Raw genomic sequence first — 19,935 nt, 5'->3', positions numbered from 1 at the left:
AGCTGCGACAGGACCACCCAGAGTTTAAATCTCTCGGGAGGGATCGCTGCAAAATTGAATGACAGCCTTGCATCGGTGACTGAGTGGTTTCTGCGGTAGAACAGTGCTCGTTGAAAAGAGGTAACGGTGGTGGACGGGTAGAGGCCAACAGTCATTGACACGGGGAGAGAGCATTATGCCACTTACCCGTGACGACTGTTTCAAAATACAGACACGAAGCAAACGTAAACTATAGCCAACTTTTATTAACAGTATTCCAACTGAGACTGCGCACTTTAGTGTCCTCTGAAGAGTTGCTCAGCCCGTAGTTTACTGTTTTTAGCAGCGCCCGTTCAAGAGCACACAAAGACAAGATGACGAAGAACCAAGCCGTGTCTTTGTTGATATGTTCACATACACAATGGGCTTTCTTTCAGCACGATACAATCCAAGATCTCTAAACTATCCGAACGTATGTAACAGTGCACAGAAGAACACGAGAGCTTTTAAAGGTTGATAAATTTGTTTTCGTTAACGCTACTGGTTCCTAATGCAACAAATAAAACACTTAAAGGTCTGTTCCCAGAATATTTCGTGGGTGGTGGTCAGCATGACGTTGCTCCTCCGTGATTCCTTGAGATTTTTGTGAACTTCACTTAAACGTAGGGCTGATAATTGAAGGAAAGTGCTGAAGAGTACACTACACGGGAGAGAAGAGCGATGTGGTATGTGCCTTCTTATCTCGTCATCCATTTATCGTGTCCGTATTGATATCAACCCTGTTCCGAATATGCCAGCCACAGTTATGTGATTTTGCAGTTAATTGGCAACAAACGCGTATCTGCTATGAGGAGGTGCACGAAGCACGCTAGCAGAATAATTAACACAGCGTACAGGTTACTGAAATCTGAGTTGCTTGAAAATTCAAAATGAACGGATTACTATTTCTTGCTGTTCATGCTATCGAGCATCCTTGGTCTTTGCGTTTCACTATCCCCAGCCGTGTTTCGAAACAAACATCTTACTTGCTCATCTGCGCTAGTTTTCGGGATACGACAACTTCGTGATATACGTTAATAAGAAAACTTGAGTTGTTGCATTCTGGACAACTTCTACAGGCTCTCCAAGCAAGCTGCTTTTGTCCCGGCTTATACATTGGGTGCTAAAGCTGGCCGAGAAACATTTTATTCACCGCATTGCAGTGGCATTTGTGCAGTCATAGTTAGCTCAAGTTCTCCACGTAGAACAACAAATGATTCCCATTCACACTTGTTGCTTAAGTTTCACTTGTACAAGAAGCTGTTCTCTTGTGTAATAATATTAGGCTAATGCCGTTCGAGAAAGAGCTTAGCATGGCGCTGAAGCCCCAGAACACTTTGCAGGTGTCACCCATTTTATCCTTGTCCGACCACGCGTACATTAAAAATATATATCTTCGAAATTTTAAGTTTCGTATTGCGCACTTCCATTACGTAGTCGCGTAGCTTATATACAGTACAACAGTTGCATCACACTCATTCACTCAAAACAACATCCACCTGGCGTTTTGCTGACTCAACTGAGGAGAAGCAATGCGCCTTCACTGCAGTACATACAAAGCGCAAATGCTACCGCGCTAATGATGAAACCTCTCGAGACACGATGTCAGCAACGCGGGCGCGCGTTCGTGACCAACAGCAGCCGTCTCTTAACTAACCTATTTTGCTACAAAATGAAAGAAAGATGAAAGAGACAGTGCGGAATAATGTTCAAATAAGCGCTTTCACTTAAGGTTCGCATCGCTCAACTTTGTACAAGCATACAAACACACACACAGGCACTCAGAATAGCCGTCTCTTGGCGAGCTCTACTACCTCGACGAAGGAAAAATGGCACCGCTAAAGAGGCTCCCTTTCGTGATTCGTTGTTTCAGTCTAGGGAGGTGCCAGTTAAGCTGTGGCAGGTTGAAACGGCCAGAAGCCACCTGCTGCTTGTCCTTCTCGACGGCACTGAGTTCAGTGTCCTCGAGGTGTCGGAACGAGTAACAGCTCTGAGTCCTCTTTCCGGGAGGCTCCGCCGCTTCCGCACCTTCGGCTTCGCCAAAGTTCACCGTCAGCACCTGAGAGAACATGCGCCTCATTGGACACGCCCCCTTGGAAGCAGCATTGCCGGCATCGTCGACCCCCAGCCTGTCTTCCGCACCACATTCCGCGAGAGACTCGGGAGCCAGAGAGTCGGCACTCAGTGGCGCGCTGCTGGTCGATGACTGGCGCACTTTCTTGTCCCCCTTGCGAAGCATGCTGCGAAGGCCCGGAAAGAAACCGTGCGCCTCTTTGGCCGCCTTGACGACCACGGTCGGGACGCCGCAAGTGGAGGTTGGGTCCCGGAGATCGCCGAACGAGAAACGAGCTAGAGACGACAGGCCACTGCGAGTGCCTTTGCTGCCTTTGTGAACGAGCGGACTTCGGAGCCTCTCGACGTCGTCTTCGTCTCCGCCCAAGCGGAACGGACACCTGGGCTTGAACTTGGAGGCGCTCCGAGGTTCGTCGTCTTCGAGGTTCTCATTCAGGTCCTGGTTTCTCGATCCAAACGGGCAGCACTTGAGCGTCGTTGCTCGCTTCGGCGCTGGGGCCTTAACTTCCTTCGAGGAAGCGACAGTATCGTTACGTTCGGAGCGTGGCATATCCGAGATGGTGTCGAGTTGGCTGCCAGCATCGGGTCGGTCTTCCGTGGTCGGAGAACCGGTTGTATGAGCTTGATAGTCGGTTTGGATTTCTTCTGGTGGAGAGCCCGTTTCAGCGACGGCTGGCGGCTTGCCGCCGGTGGCGCTCTTGGATCCACTCTTGCGCTCGGCGCACGGCGATGCTCCTTGAGACGAAAGAGTGTCGCTACTAAGGGACAATTCTTGACTGCTCGCCGACTCTACGTTGATGACGCACATCGGTTCGTCGAAAGGGTCATCGTCGCTGGTGTGGCCGGTACCCTCGCGAGTTTGTTCAGCGTCGTCGAAGCTCTGTAGAAACTTGCAGTCGGAGCCGCTGTCGGGTGTCGAGTCCTGCCTGCTCGTGGCGACCGCGGGAAACTCGAACACGTGCCCTCGGTGCTTCCGCTTCATGGGTGGTGTGAACTGTCCCGGGCACTCCTGTAATGGCAAAACGGAGAGCAAACACAGTTGTTTCTGGAGTTACGTCGTACGCCGAATAGCAGCTTAGCACACTTGCACTATGACACGAGATGGAATAATGCGCAATACGCTGGAGCATGGGCGTAGCACTGACGTGAAACAAAAGAAAACAAAACTAAAAAAAGAAGACAGGTGTGTGCGCCCTCAATGACCTTGCTATGCAATGAACATTGCTACTGTGCTGAACTGATAAATAGTTACAGGGAACGCAGTAGCGAACTATTTATAAAGTGGATGACGCCTCTAACAAAAACATTTGAATGAATTTACTTGACGTTTTGGCGCCAACAGGGCTCCTTTATCGAGAGTTAAACGGTGGATGGCATCTGTACAAGAAATAATGCAATGATGGTTAAGGTAGTGAACTTGAAATACCACAAAGTATATATTTATACTTGCCAAAGAGACAATTCTATCAAAGCGTACAGCTTCCAATAATGAAGTGCGATTTCAAGTCTACTGTGCTCCGTTTTTGTCCACTCAAGTAAGCATCTTTCCCATGCACTATATGTGCTTGCTCTATGAAGTCCGAGGAGCCCTCGTCATGATTTTCCATATTGCATAAAGGAAATAGCGTTAGCTGAGTACTAAATGTGATCGATTCAGCCATGTACGTTAGGAGAAAGCGGTTCGAGGACACTCTATTTGTCCAGTCGGTGAGGTTCGCTGAATTTTACACTAAGCACAGGCCACATTAACACAATGGAGCGAGTGTTCTGATCCTAAGTATCAGTAAAACTGCTTATGAGTACTTCTTGAGTATTGCCAGACTTCCGGTTCTTGGCAATGTGCCTCAGAAAGCTATGCATGCATGAATGCGTGAGTAGTTTCTTGAAAGCTGAAGCAAACGTTTGTGGAGACCGGCTTCTCCGCTGTAAGGGTGTTTATGGGGAGAAGCCGCCTTTAGTGCTGCTCTTCATTTTGCAGGGGTATTGGACCTATTTGTGTGTATGTTTACCTGGGAATGCTACGAGTGCAAAGGTAATTTGGTCATATTCGGTACTACGGACTCTTAGAGCGGCGATCAACCGACTGCACCACTAGGACACCGGGTACCTTCACGCGGTTAGCGGATATCAGGTATTATCTAGCCTGCGGTGCCTGCGGCGTAGATTGAATAATATTACGGTAATCGGCAGCTATTTGGGATGTGTCAAATGGCGCGCAAAGCTAGTGTAAAAGGAGTAAGAGGACCAGACAAGAATATTCTGCTTGTTCAAAAAAAAAAAAAAAAAAAAAACGAAAAGGCATTTTTTAAAATTAATCACGAGTTTAGGGATTTTCATTTATTGCTAGCCTGTATTTGTGCCCCTATGCATATCAGGGGTGGCAATCGGCACAATATATTCCGATATCTTTATTGAGGTACATCTATTACAGTATTCTCGGCCTTAGTAATTTATAATAGGGTTGCTCTTTCAGCTCGTACGATTTCTCTCGAATCACTTTATTCACCGTCCTAGCGTAGTCCGCGATGATGTGGAGTACAACATAAGGGATCCCTTGAAGTGATGTCGGCCAGCACACTTTGACGGTAACGGCAGGTAGGAACTAAGTGTGCGCAAATATTGAACACATAGTGTACTGTGCTGCTGGAAAAATATTGCCATAGTGGCAAAGGGTCGCCTTTATAGACCCTAAACCCTGTGGAGAATACGGTGTGAGGGCAGGCTTATGTTACTTCTCGTATTACAAGCAGTGTTGGCGATAACGCTTGACAAGTCATGGTGTTACCGGCAATGCGCTATGTTTCTTTTTCGGTAACTTAGTAATGTACTCGTTACATCTCCCTAGCTGTTGCGGAGTACTTACGTTAGCATTTATCAGTAACGTGAATGGTCACCTTACTCGTTAGATATAATACCCGCACCTGCCTCCCCCCCCCCCTCCCCCCCTTAAAAGAAGGCACATAGCTATCGAACTAAGGTGGCGTGGCAAATAAACAAAATGCACGAGGGCTTTCGACGACCATTCTATCAGCACGCACGCGTGCTGAAAAATACGTGCCCTTGATGAGGCAGACCACAGACATTAATAAACATTTCTTTGCAGAGTTCACATTTGGCATGAAACTTCCATTTGTGGTTAATTTCACGCGAAATTTCCACCACGTGCCTCGGAACTGCAAGCCATTAGGAGCAATTCTACAGGCAACAACACTTGACCACTAATTGTACTAAAGTCCTAGAGATTTGTACAATATTCTCTCTCTAATTAGTATTCAAAGTAAAAGCTTGCTGTATGTAAAATATGACGCTTATTAAATTGTTGTCCTGGGTACGTGCAACAAAAACCCGAAGTCTAAAATTTCTGAACATGCATTAACGACTACGTAACGTACGTTGTACGTGACTCGTTTTTCTTTTTTTTTGTAACACTAACGGTACCACATTACCTCAATTTCTGATAACGTAGAACGGTAACGCGTTCCTTTCATTTGAACGAAACAGGTAACGTATTTCGGTACTTTTTATTGCGATAGCAATTATATGGACACTCAAAAGCAGATTTCTGCCGTCGGCGTCGCCGTCGTCGTCGCCGTGAGGTTCTGTATGACGTCAATGGAGATGAAATCGTCGCCGGGCACCGAACGCTGTATGTGCGAGTGAAAGGGCGCGAGGGGCGCGCGCTTTCACGGGGAGCGAACGCACGGCGGAGAACAAACGCGCGTTCTGCGCCGTGCTTCCTTAAGGGCTGCAGAAGTAGGCGTCTCTTTACTCCTTTACAATCATCATATATGTAGAGCAAACGCGCCTTCTTCTGACGCACGAAAGGCCGTGGGGGGGGGGGGGGGGGGGACGGGGAGGGAAGGGAGGCGACGTTTAGCTGCGGCACCAAGTGCCTATTTATATCAGAGGCTCCGGCAACAGTCACCAACGCCGCACGCGTTTTGAGCGAACGCGGGCAAAACGCCGACGGCGTCGACAAGTTCTGCGTGTGGCCGGTGCTGCTGCATGTCCAAGTTTATACAGCTGATAAAGCTAATATCATTACTCCGTATAGCTCTCTACAAATTTGCTATCGCAATTGATGCTTCGCCTTTCAGGTGAAACTGCGACAACTTTTTTTGGTAGCACCTACACTTCGTACAAGCGACGTGCCTCTGCGCGTTTAGCGACGCGGTTAGAAGGGCCTTAATCTGCGTCGGGTGTGGCAGGGTGTTTTTTGTCCTGGACTGGAGAGACAAGTGACATAGTAACGCTTTAAGCCATATCAGCACTAGCCATACGCCTTCGTTCTGAGCATTATCTGTGGCGCTTACCGTGCCGCCATTAAATACTTGACGATGGATTTGCGTGACAAACGCGCTCGTACAGCGGATGACTCAAACAGAAACAGCGGCACACACGGTGTGACGGGAACAGAAATGGAATACCAGTGGGGGTGTGCCCCTCGTACCGAGCGTGACAGAACTAAATATCAACCTGTGTTTGTCTCCGGGGTCTCAAAGTCATTTGTTTATCGTAGAGGGGTACCAAGCGCTTAACAGCTGTAGAAACTTACGGGGTTCCTGACAACGTCTCCACCAGTGACGAGTGGAGATCCGCCCGGAGATGGCGTGGACGAGCTTCGAGAGCCCGTGTTTCTGTCTGAGTGCACCGGCGATCCTGTGGGCGACCGGAAGTGACCACCGCCTCCATATAGGGCTGGTCCCAGCGTGGCAGGATCCGGCGCGACTGCGTCACCTGGCCGTGACACGCTGTAGCATCGCACTTGAAGCTCGGGGGAAGGCTTCGTGGCCAGGAACAGGTAGCCGTCCTTTTTAAGGTGCCTGTTCGGAGAGCGGAACTTGGTCACTGAAGCAACAACCAAGTTTTGTACATGTCGCGGTCGCTTGCTGTCCTACTTGGTAACTGAAGCAACAACCAAGTTTTGTACATGTCGCGGCCGCTTGCTGTCCTTAAGTGCGAGGCGTGAACACTTTCTAGCGGATGTGATACGAGCATCTGTTATAAGGCCACTAGTTAAACCAGTGTGTACACGCATCGATCAGTTCTATCGGCGATAAAGGCGAAGGTATAAAATATGACTGGTAATTTTACCCAGCTCCTACAGAACAACCGCCCCCCAAGCTGCCAGCGACCAAGGCTTGTCTCAGGGAGGGTGAGTGAACCAGCACTCCCAAAGTGGATATGCACAGGTGCGGACGTGCAGTGCTCCTCGAGCCAAGAGTTTCACGTGGCAGAGGTTGCAGTGTCACTAAAAAAAAAAAAAGCGTTGACCTGCGTGTATAATGCAAGCGAGCGCATCCACTTGAAAACGGTTGCGCCCTTCGTGTATGCATTCCCCGATGCCTTGTGAAACTGCGACTTCTGAAATTGCGAAATTTGCAAGGACGTGACGCAGTGGAGAGGTACCGCGACGCGTTGCTGTTACGTTAATGAAAAAACAACAACAACAACAACAACAAAAAACACAGGAAGTGCTAACGAAATGTGAAGTGTTTCGAATTTATTTCATAGAATTCCATGAATGTTTGCACGTCTTTACATTAATAAATCGAGGGAGCTCACCGTTTTGTCTCCTCTGTGATGGTGACCTGCTTGGGCAATCCGCGACTCTCTACCTTGTTTGCTAGAGTGACCGTGTGCCCGAAGAGGCAATAGCGAGGCATCTGCGTACCAACGACGCCAGCCATGGCAGGGCCCGAGTGGATGCCAATGCGTATCTGCGGAAGGACAACACAAACGGAAACTTTGTTGAACGCTGCTGAATGTTTTTTTAAGTCTGCAACTTTTGGCTGTACTTGAAAGCGACGGCAGAAACACTCTACCTGAGCCATGAGTACCTCTAGCAACCGCGAAATAGTGACGACTGCTTAAACACTGCTTTTCGCGTTTTTCACTGCTCATTGCAAGACCTAACAAATTTCGCAGTCAAGCAAATTTTAGCGGAAAAATGAATGACTTGCGAACGAAGCAGTCTATATCTTGGTGTGTAGAAGTTTTCTCGATTCATACTTTTCAGGGCAGCAGCATACACTTCTAGCGGTTTTGTCGATATAAACCTCTTAATCTCTATCCAGCACCCGGCCACTGTGCATGGTGGCCGAGGGTTTTTGCGCTCTGAAATGTATGACGAACGTTAGCACATTGCTTGTACTGCAGAAATGGCGTGTTATGGTCACCGAGACATCGCGTATTACCTTAAATGATTGGTCCGCAGAGAGCTGCGTCACTGTTTATGTCACTGCTTGGACATTGAGCTTAGCTGTTTTAGCATGAGGGAGGAACAGCCGAAAAGGAAGAAATGTCGTGAATGTCTGCGTACGATCTTACGCCACCGCCTCGGCATTTAGATAAATCTTCACGAGGACAATGACGTATATTTTCAGTCGCGCTCGCCGTGAATAATTTGACAGCTGCGGCCAATTTCATCAGGCCTGAAATGCAGCACACAACGTCGGTGATCCAACAAGCGTGTTTCGAGCCCGCATTTCTCGCGCTGTAGCTGCATCGTGAGCTCTATCTATCATGATTAGCAGCCTATTAAAAATACACTGCAGTAAGAAGGCTTGCCATAACAGTCCGAAATTACACACGTACTGCGTTATCAGATTATATCCCGTATCTGCAAGTTTTATGATATCTTCGTAGCACTTAACCTTTTTCCGTCGTCGACTACACCTCCCTTTTCCTTGGCGCCAATTTTGTTACTCTACTAGGCCCCTGGTTATCTTATATGCGCGTCATATGGCCTGCCGTGTCTCCACTTATTCATCTTATATCAAATCATATCTTATCATGCCATATATTATATCAGCTGTATGCGTCTTCTCTCTAATTTATAATGTCGTGTTCCCGTCTTTTAAAGTTAAGCCCATCATTTTTCGTTCCATCGTTTGTCGCACGGTCCTCAGCTTCCTCGCAAAGCGTAAGTTACTTACAGGTAGAGTGAACTCATTATATACATTCACTTGCAATGATATCGACAAGCTGCCGCTCGTGACTTGCAATTCAACTGTTACGTCCTCAAATATTTCTTTAGATTTAACCTCGCGGAAACAAATGCCCCATGGCGCAACTTCCGCGTGTCCGTTTTAGTTCTATAGAACTAAATTCGCGTACCTCTATCAATTAAATAAATCAGCGCCTTGTCACACTCTTAATGCTGCCAACGAGCATTTCCTGTTAATCAAGTTTGTTTTGGTTTTGAAATTTGAACTTGTAGATGTAAGCTGTAATACTTATTCTTTACCGGTGCTTGCATCCGGCCACATTGCAGCTACGTTAAAGAGACACTAAAGAATATATTTGAATTTTATTTGCACATTATTATTTACAAGGTTTGCGTACAAATGTTTGAACTGATAGCTAAAAGCTATATATTTGGGACCAATTGAAAATAAACATTAGGTCGAGCTAGATAGATAGATAGATTATACATCTAGAAATTCATCATCGTTTTAGGTGTGCCAATATATCACTTCGTTATGCAGAAACTTTCCGCCGAGGGTTTCACTGCTGCTCCTGAAACGGACAAGTTGACGTAACCTCCACGTGACCTCCCTCTATGCCATTATCTGGGAATCAGCCAGTGCTTACGTCCCACGAGAGGCACCATTTGTCGTGTTTCCGCGACGAACGACACCGCCTTGAACACGAACGGGAATGACCCCCTTCCTTTATTGGTCCGTAGTATATATACATGTGTGTGCATGCCACGCATGCGCAGAGTACCGCATCAGTGGCCGTGGCATGACAAGAACTAAACACGATAACACAGGAACGATTATGCCACACCATTGTGCACAACAGGTGGCACCACGGTGATTTTCCGTCGTTTTCTCACTTAATCCCCGTTATCGCTACGAATAACGAATTCGTTGTTAAAGACGCCTAATCTCTCAGTCTAGTTCGACTTGATTCGACTTGACGTTTTCTTTCAGTGTTCCTTTAAGCAGGTACAGTAAAGCCCGATTATATTGTACCTTGTCATTAAAGTCGAATTATTGCTTGTATTGAACAACTTTTGAACATCGTGAAGAGTTTCACTGCGTATACACAGCAAAGTGTACGGCTACATCAAAAGAAAATTGTATGTTCATGAAATAGATTGAACCTTCGCTGTGCCAAACAGCATTGTAAACTGCCGTCCTCTGCCCGAGGTGGCTACATCCGCTCCCGCCGTGGAGGAAGAACAGACAAAACGTTGTCATTTCTCAATCGCGTGCGCTATATGCGAAGATATTCTTTGCCGCGACAACACACAAAGTCCGTACATAGGTCGGTGCGGCATGCACGGGCTTGCGTGCGTTTGTCAAAGGACACACGAATTAATGCCGTATGAAGCCTTGCCCAACAGCAATCAGTGTATCTCCTGATAGAGTAGATTTCTCAGTAAAGCAAATATAGCAAGCTACTAAATTTTGGGAATTATAAAAGTGTAATTCAGTGTCCGAAGGTACCTTCTCAAGGCTATTGCTCTCTTATAAGCACATTTTATGCTTACAAAATTTCTTTTTCGGATGCATGGTGACTCGCAAGGAGTGGACCTTTTTGTTCTCTAGCAAAGATCGATAACCAAAACAAACAGCGCCAATTTGATAATTTAGAATCACACTCCCTAATAGATAAAGCCTTCAAATTCCTTCAGTGTGTTTCACTTAGGACACGCTTTATTCTTATTAAGATTAATCTTGATCACCTATAGTTCTGTCCTATAGAACTACGCTGCGCTGAATACTTTGAATATTTTCGAACCACTATTAACAGAAATTTGGTCATTTCCCACAACATGCAGAATCACCCCACACACTACAAAATTGTATCCACAGATCACCCTTAACGTGCCGAACATTTTCTTTAAATTACCTGCTATAGTTTTAATAACTCTCTTAATGATGTTTCGTCGACATTTGGAGTGAACATTCTCAACTGCACCTAGTCTACACAACAGCTTCATTTTAACAAGACATCATTACTTCCATCGCACTGTCTTGAATAAACTCAGCTCTTCATTTATGAAGGAGGTCATAAAACCGTAAAAAACAGGCGCTAGTCTGGTAATAAAATACTAGCCCATCTTTTCATCGTCAAGTCTCTTGCAGTGATACCTAAACATATGGAACGATACGCAACAATACATTCGTTTTACTTTAGCCAGTTTATTTGTGGTGTCATAAAGAACACTTGACTACTGAGATCCTGCCCATATACATATCAATTCTTAGCGTGTGTTAGCAACGAAAAAAAAAGTAAGCAAGACGATAAGCGCAAGCGCACAAAGCAAAGCATAGCCGATTGTGGAGACGGAGATTACGATCCCCGCCATTTGGGGCAGTCACAAAAATATCGCACAAAATAACCGCTAACTCTGTGTGCCGATAGGCTCAAGTTCCTGACCAGGATTAGCACAAGCATCGAACTTTTATCCGAGTAGAAAAGAAAGAGGGCGAACTTTCCTCCGGCGTAGGCCTTGAAGGCCGAACCACGGAGTCCACTTCGGAGGGTCGTGTAAACCAACAAGGAACTAGCACTCCCCCCTCCCCCTTTCCCCCTCACCCACTCGACCACGCTTATGGTATTCGTCGGCGTCATGCAGACACCACACCGATCCGACGACGAGCCGTGGCGTGAGCGGAATAATAATGCGGCAATAAAGGCGCGTCTGCTCTAAAAAAAGAGGAACTCCGCGTCGCCGCACCCTCTGCCTTCGCCCGTCGTCGTTTTTCATCGTAGCGCGTTTCGATTCATCGCCAGGGCCGCCATTAATTTCGGCAAGAGCCGGATCCGTATATGGCGTGCCACCGGACTCTCTCCGCTGGACATTGGCTTGGCTCAGCTATTGGACCGACTCGGCTGGAGGTTGAGCGTATAGTTTCGAAGCACAAAAAAAAAAAAAAAAAAAAGAGATGGGATGAGTCCTATTTTATGAACCCGGTCCTGTTCGCTTTATTTATATTGCTTCGTCACCATTGTGCACCGTCTTTCCCCACAAAAGACACCCTTGGTTCAGGACCAACAGCCGTTCCAGGGGCCGGACTTTGTCTATGCCGGCAGCCTACGGTAGGCCGTGAACACAGCTTTGGTGCAAGGATGGCCTCACTCTATCGCATTTTTTTTTGTTTTGAAAGAGCGCGCTAGTGGGGCAAATTTCTAGAATGCGGAATGAATGCCGTTTCCATTCTGCCAGGAGCCTCCTTTCGTTTAATTGCAGAGTTTGACAAACAACCTTGAATAACTTGTCTCTACAGCAACTCGCTGATAAATTGGGTTTACATTCATTATAAGCGTCCTCCTTTTTTATTTTTTTGGTAGAAGACACAGGAAATCAATCATGGTGCTCCTTCATCTTCACCCTTCTGATTATCCCCAATTGCTTTTCTTCCCAAACGAACAGTACCCCGTAGCCTTAGACGTTTACCTGCAGCGCTAAGTGCAGCCATAGTTTATAGTGTCCCCTCTAGGCGAGAGTTATGTTTGATTCCAATATGGGATCGTTGGTGGTCGGGGATGTTCGCCACAAGACGCTTGAATCTACAGGCGGACAACATTTGTTCCAGACCTGTCAGTGGTGGCTATAGAGCAGTCGGTAAAAGTCAAAACCGCAGGCTGAAACCCCATGCTCGTCGGTTTGATGCCAGAAATGCCTGCTCGAATATGGACGTCGTGCTTAGCCTGAACTGGAGTGTGACGACAAACAGGCGAATGAACACGGCCAGCCTATTTATTAGTCTCGTAACAGCCGTTCGCCCGAAAAATAAAGAAATAAGAAGATGACAGAATACGAAAGAGAAAAAAAAGCAAGATAAAAAATCTTTTAAAAGATAGAGCGCTTTCGTCTGTTCAAGTGCATTACATGGGTAGGCGAATATTAATTTTACGACAAATCCCTATGATCAGTAATGATCAACGAAGTTGCGATAATTAATTTTCTAGATTACTCATTGTAGAGCACATGTCGCGAGAGCGTCATTGACCGCTAAGCGGACATCCTCAAACTAGCACTATTGCAAAAAAGAAGAAGGTGCGCCGAGCATCGTCACGAATTCTCAATGCCTTGCTGAATGATCAATTGAGTCATATTCAGACCAACGCTATAATAGTTGCAGATGTGACTCACGCAACAACGAAAAGTCAGGTGTAGGAATTTTTTCTCATTCGCTAGATTGGTCCTATTCGATTAGACTTCCTGAGTTTACTCCTATCTGCACAGCAGAATTCTGAGCTGTGGTTTTAGCAATGCGGAAACTGAACCCCTCTCATTCATCAGTAGCTATTACAACCGACTCACTCTACCTAGTGTTCATCGCATACAACGCGTAGTGACTCAAAAATTTTGCAAGTGTTTTATCTTTTGTCTCCGCCTCATATGCGTTTGCTTCGCTTAATTTGGGTACCTGTGCACAAAGGTTTGCCTTTGAATGAGTGAGCAGACTCATTAGCACAGGCTTCCCTGGGTGGCCCTTTAGTACCTATCCGTTCCCCCAACCGCCTATATCACTGCCGCTGGGTTTAGGAGATTAACAATGATGAACGAGATGCATAAGTCTAGTATGGCTTCGCATTCTGACTACCACCATCTACTATTTCCTTGGAGTCATAAATTCTGCCCAACACGCAAATTAGAGATTACACTAACGTGGCTACGCTGCCGCATACCGACACTACATTTCTATACACACAGGGCTGGTTTGGCGGAATCTCCTTTGTGCATACAGTGCGGCGAACCAGAAACTATTGATCACTTTCTCCTTGCTTGCGGACGATTCTCTTCAGTAAGAAAAAGGGTGCTAGAAGATCCTTTAAACAAGCTTAGCCTCAGCATGAACGTCCGCGTCTTGCTTTAGTTTGGAGGTTCCATATTGGGGTACAGCGAGCAGAATGTTTGAACTGCAATGCAAAACTTCATAATTGATTCGAATCGGCTTCCTTCCTAAAACAGTCAGTTATAATAAACAATTACAACACCGAGCAGAATTCATCTTCCTCTTTTTTTTCTGTAAACTTTTTAGTTTGATCCATTTTCTCCAAACCGCCCAATTCTTGGCCGATCCCCCACGGTGGGTATGTGCCATTTGTACAGAGGATCATCATCATCACGAGCCCAAGTCATCGCTGGTCAGGTATCATCGCTGAGTTGCTACCTAATGACGAACGAGTCAGATGTCCAGGCCTGGGTCTAATCCCCGTCGTTATTTTGCTACATACACTAGCTTCGAGATATCTACCAGTAAATTGTGCTACGAGATTCATCGGCTTTCCAGTAAATATTGTTACGAAACGTCTGCCTCACACACCGTGGGTCGGAATTGGGGGAAGTTTCGGAACACCGAAGCCAGCCAAGGCAACTGCGTTTCAAGGCGAGTGCGTTTTATAGGCACGCTAACAATGACACCAATTTTTAAATATTCATCGCGAAAGTATAGCCCACAACGTGCATTAAATCGCACGTCGTGAGGCGGGTATCTCGAAACAGACGTTACTAAGGCGTTTCTAGCATTCCTGCGGGATAGAGGCATCATCATCATCATCATCATCATCATCATCATCATCATCATCATCATCATCATCATCATCATCATCATCATCATCATCATCATCATCATCATCATCATCATATTTTATGTCCACTGCAGGACGAAGGCCTCTCTCTGCGATCTCCAATTACCCCTGTCTTGCGCTAGCGTATTCCAACTTGCGCCTGCAAATTTCCTAACTTCATCGTCCCATCTGGTTTTCTGCCGACCTCGACTGCGCTTCCCTTCTCTTGGTATCCATTCTGTAACCCTAATAGTCCACCGGTTATCCATCCTACTCATTACACGGCCTGCCCAGTTTCATTTCTTCCGCTTAATGTCAACTAGAATATCGGCTATCCCCGCTTGTTCTCTGATCCACACCGCTCTCTTCCTGTCTCTTAAGGTTAGTCCTAAGATTTTTCGTTCTATCGCTCTTTGTGCGGTCCTTAACTTGTTCGCGAGCTTTTTTGTTAACCTCCAAGTTGCTGCCCCATATGTTAGCACTGGTAGAATGCAATGATTGTACACTTTTCTTTTCAATGACAGTAGTAAGCTCCCAGTTAGGATTTGGCAATGCCTGCCGTATGCACTCTAACCCAATTTTATTCTTCTGTAAATTTCTTTCTCGTGATCAGGGTCCCTTGTGAGTAATTGACCTAGATAAACGTACTCCTTTACAGACTCTATAGGCTGACTGGCGATCCTGAATTCTTGTTCCCTTGCCAGGCTATTGAACATTATCTTTGTCTTCTGCATATTAATCTTCAACCCCACTCTTACACTTTCTCGGTTAAGGTCCTCAATCAAGTGATACCGTAATTTAACTAGAGTTCGTCTACTACAGTGCTTCGTGTTTGTATGTGCGTGTGTTTAATTTTTCTTTCACTTCCTTTCATCCCTCATCATCATTCCTCTCTTTCATCCCTCACCTAGAATTGCATGCCAAGACTATCGCTAGGTTTAAGTTCTACAGTTAACATAAATCTTTATATCTCTCCCTCTCTCTCATTCTCTGCTTTATATTCATAAGCACATATATTCGGAAACTGGCTCTTCTCGCTGCGTTTTCTTTCCTTGTTTTCTTGTCGTTCTGGCGTTCACAGCGAACGCTACTTTGCGTTTTGAGCTGTTTGCGTCGCTTTCAAATTATGTCACTTTCTTCATCCAACACTTCTTTGTCATTTTGTGGAAAGCATAAAAAGATAAATTATCGGCAGATGATTTGGGTTACGGAGGCAACATATCTGGGAACTCCGCGCTTCAAGATTTCAGTAGATCGATGGAAACAACCGCCGAGTGCACAGGTCACGTCAGAATTGACCGGCTGGCCCATTTTATGGAGGGGGCAGACTCTTAGCCGGGCGCCACTTTCCAAGTGGTCCCCCGCATAGATTTGCATCGCCTCACGGCTGGCCTCTCGCCAGCCATTCGGCCCAAAAAGACGGATGGAAAGGCGTGCCCAACCCGTCTCTCTTTACCCGGGCGGGCCACTTTCTTATGCTGCGCGTACTTTTCCACCAGGCGCTCAACATTACTTGATCCGAAGAAAGTTTCCGACGCCTCGGTTGAACTTACTCTCCGCCCTTACCGCTTTCGTCTTTTCTTGTTGCAAAACTCTACTCCTAGGGGTTGGGCACGCCTTTCTCTCCGTTGCGGGTGGCGTCAGCAGGCACGACCTCTGTTTGCACACGTCCATCTATACGAATTGGACCCGTCGCCACCAAGAACGTTTTAACGAAAACCATTCGGCGGACACCACCCTTCGTTGCCCTTACCCCTGTGTGAACAGTACGAGGTTGCGCGCGAAGTACACTTCGACGCTGCAGAGAAGCCAGCGTGGCGAATAGCGCAGAGAACGGAACAAGACAGGCGGGACGCAGGTGTTGAATATCGACGGATGCCTTCACTCTGGTTGGTGTTCACTCTGGCAGCTCTCAGTAAAGCCGTTAGTTGATAAGTCAGCGCCTGCGTCCGCGCCGTCGTTTCTGTCCGCTGTTTGCGACGGTCGCATGGCGAGCCCACAGCGTGGACGCCGTCTTTCGCGTGGCTTGTGTTTCCTCTACTGTCGCTTTCTCGCAGTTACGTGAGCAGCGGAAAAATTACGAGTAGTTGCACACGTCGTGTTGTGGATTTATGTGAGGGCTATTATGCATTGCGACTACGGTACGGTCATATTCGCAGTGAAAAAAAAAACCGAACTGTTTGCGTTAAACGACCTGTATAATACACCATAAGAACCTCGGCACCCGGAACGCACAGCTCCGCGTACTTAGATTTACGTGCAAATCAAAGAACCAACAGTTTAGTAGAATCACGACTTTCGCTTGCAATGAAAAATGGGACAGAAATTTACTAGCGACAAGGGCCTTTATTCACACTTAGATAAGGTAAGTATGGATAAAACTTGCTGATAGAAAAAGGGTAATAACCGTGCGAAAAATGACGACACACAGAAGGAATAACACACACCACAGTCGTGTACATGCTATTCTGTGTGTCGTCGTGTTTTGCGCTGTTATTACCCTTTTTCGCCCATGCTTAACCAACTAGCCCAGAAGTTGCACACTTCTGCAAAACTTGCAGATGTTGTTTAACAGCGAAGCTATTAAGGGCTAGTCCAGGAGATCGTGTCCGTAGACCAACCGGCCTGTACAACAATTTCGGCTCCATGTACGGGGTGGTTTCCCGCCAGTTGTGCCTTAGCACCGGTGTCAAAACGGATGATGGATGGTCCATTGTTATACCTCTCGCCACCTACGATGCCTGTCTTCAGAAGTGTCTCGATACTAGGTGGCGGCACGTCCCACCAATCGTTGTGCCCCTTTGTCTCGTGACGTAGAGATCGCGCTAGCGTTGTTATCACCAGTTGCCCTTTGGACTCGCTATGGGATGGACTCTCGTTCAACCACATCTTCCAGGATCCTGATGTCAGGATACTATATAACGAGCCGTGCAGTCTACCGCTGCTATGAACGCCGTGGCTCATATGCTAGCCTATGACGATGGGGCGGACTTGGCGCAGCAAGCGCACTACTTGGTCATTGCGCCGGGCGAAAACAAGACGCCGGTGTTCTAGCTCTTTTAAGAACATGCCGAAGATGTTCAATACAGTCAATAATGATAACACATAAATTCACTATAGCAATATTCACTATAGCAGACCCACCATAGACACAGCTTCGCTGGTTTGCTTGCTTGCTTGCTTCCTATGCCATGGCGCATACCCACCATGGGGGATTGGCCGAGAAGCCGGCGGTTAAACAGATGGGTTGAAATTATGCAATGAAACTAACTGATGTTAGAGCCGTATTTTATTTTATGTTATAGGGAATTAGTGGTTTCCATCTTCACAGGGCTCTGAATTTTTCTTTTTCTTTTTTTTTTTGCTGAATACACATGATGCATTGCCTTTTAACCAGTGCGTTTAACATTATTTTTTTAAAGCCAAGCTTTAAATGTCAAGGCGAAATCGCATATGGCTAGGCGAAATCGCCTGTGTACATAAAATTACCTTCATCAGCATTGGCTCGAGCGTCGTCGTCTGCTTTCACAGCTGGCTGCCTTGCCGCTCATCAGCACAGCGTAGAATGTCACTTCTCCTCTGTCGTCGTAATGGGGAGGCCGCGTTTACGAGAGTATATGCCATTGCTGAAGTGGGTATGAGCTATTCGTTATCTTACGCTAACAGAGATATTTAATATTGAAGCAATTTAATTTAGAATCGCAAGCGGCAATGGAGCGCGAATGCATGCTAACCACGCCGCCGAGCAAACTCGAAACATCGAACGCAAGCGACAACGGCGGACTGCGGGCATACCGTCAGTGACGTCGTTTCTCCGTCGCAGCCGAACGTGTGTGTAACCTCATAATTGAGAAATACTTTAATGAACCCTCGGGATTATTCCAGTGATAAACACCGGGGCCGCACGTTTCAGCTTCGCTGGTTAACCAACTTCACGGAGTAGAAGGACCGACGCTTTTTTTTTTTTTTATTTTGTTGCGCACCCGTAGAAGCGGATGCTGAAGTTTTCGTAACAGCCTTTCGTTTCGTATCTATTTGCGTGTTTTCCTGTCTCCTTGTTTCGAGGTTGCTTTCTTTTCATAGCTTTTATGACTATAGCGAATTTCATACCTTGCTTCGGGTTTTCGTGGCTTATATTGTAATCTGTAAGATGACCTGCAACGGACGACATATACTCTAGCTGCCGATCAAAGAAATATGACACTGTACCTCGATGGCATGCCCTTCGACTGGTGATTGGACGGTCCGGGTGACTGCTTGCATGGCTAGCCCCATGACCACCAGTCGGTCGGCGTGGTCGTCGGTGAACTCAGGTATCCCAGATACCACGAGATACGCGTCACCGATGGTCTCCACCTGCGAAGGAAACACAGACGGCAACAATCTTCTATTTTGGCCTCGTGTTTAAATCTGTTGCGCGAAGCTTGACAAACAAAACGACCATTCAACAGGCACCACTAATTAAAATTCAGCATTTTCTTCCTCGGAGGAGGACACCGACTATCTACGCAATGAGAGGAGACAACTTACGATAGCTTATACGGTGTGTCCCAGCTAACGTTAGCCAACCTGTTTTAAAAAAGAAAAAAAAATAAGAAAAAAAAACACGGTGCAAGATATGATTATTAGATCTATGATATTTATTCATCAGAAGTCTGACGACCAACATCCTAGGTTTTATAACTGTATCTTCCACCGTGTTCTTTCTTTCCTTTTTTTATTTTACCGGCTTGGCTAAGTGTTAGGTGAGACACCGTATATATGTTCTACAAAAAGAATAACATACGTTATAGACATATTTAGTACTCGTATTGTAGAGCACGATGCTCTTAGAAATAAAAAAAAATGAGGTGCAGAAGACTGACATTTTCGGTGGTACCCACAATTGGTATTAGACTTACAAGCAGTGTATAACGCGTGCGCTGCAATAAGAAACAAAATATAACAGACTAAACTGGCATTGACGAAGGGTACTCACGTAACGTAAATATGCACATCAGCTACGTGTACGTATCATGTAGAGTCGACGACATAACTTGCACAGCACCATGGCGTACTGGAGAATGCGCGCGACACAATGCACATAGTTCGACCTTTCCCATTGCGCTGTACAGTAGGTGTTTTTACTTGTAGCCTGACGCATGGGAGGTGGTGCTGCTCAGTTCCGTCCTGGACACCCAACTCCAAGCCATATAACGAGCTGTAGAGGTCGCCATAAAACATCGCTGGATGGACATCTGGCCCGCCTGAAGAAAGAACGCCTAATAACCCCACCTAACGTAGGCGAAATAAAGTTTTTCCTGTATA

General features: G+C 46.4%; 1 protein-coding gene across 1 annotated transcript in view; it reads right to left on the bottom strand.

Annotated features, from left to right (window-relative positions):
* Window positions 1-240: 240 nt before the first annotated feature.
* LOC119448694 (guanylate cyclase soluble subunit beta-1-like) overlaps window positions 241-19,935 on the bottom strand; it is a 193,592-nt gene continuing 173,897 nt past the window's right edge. Inside the window, exons 10-13 of the mRNA XM_049665719.1 lie at window positions 18,838-18,984; window positions 7,657-7,811; window positions 6,647-6,914; window positions 241-3,100 (exon numbers count right to left, since the gene is read on the bottom strand). Coding sequence (XP_049521676.1) covers window positions 1,829-3,100; window positions 6,647-6,914; window positions 7,657-7,811; window positions 18,838-18,984 — 1,842 coding nt within the window. The 3' untranslated portion in view covers window positions 241-1,828. The remainder of the gene's footprint in view (window positions 3,101-6,646; window positions 6,915-7,656; window positions 7,812-18,837; window positions 18,985-19,935) is intronic.

This window comes from Dermacentor silvarum, chromosome 4 (genome assembly GCF_013339745.2).
Source record: "Dermacentor silvarum isolate Dsil-2018 chromosome 4, BIME_Dsil_1.4, whole genome shotgun sequence".
In the NCBI taxonomy this organism is placed as follows: Eukaryota; Metazoa; Arthropoda; class Arachnida; order Ixodida; family Ixodidae; genus Dermacentor; species Dermacentor silvarum.
Note: the sequence above shows the minus strand (reverse complement) of the source record. Positions and strands in the feature narration are given on the sequence as shown.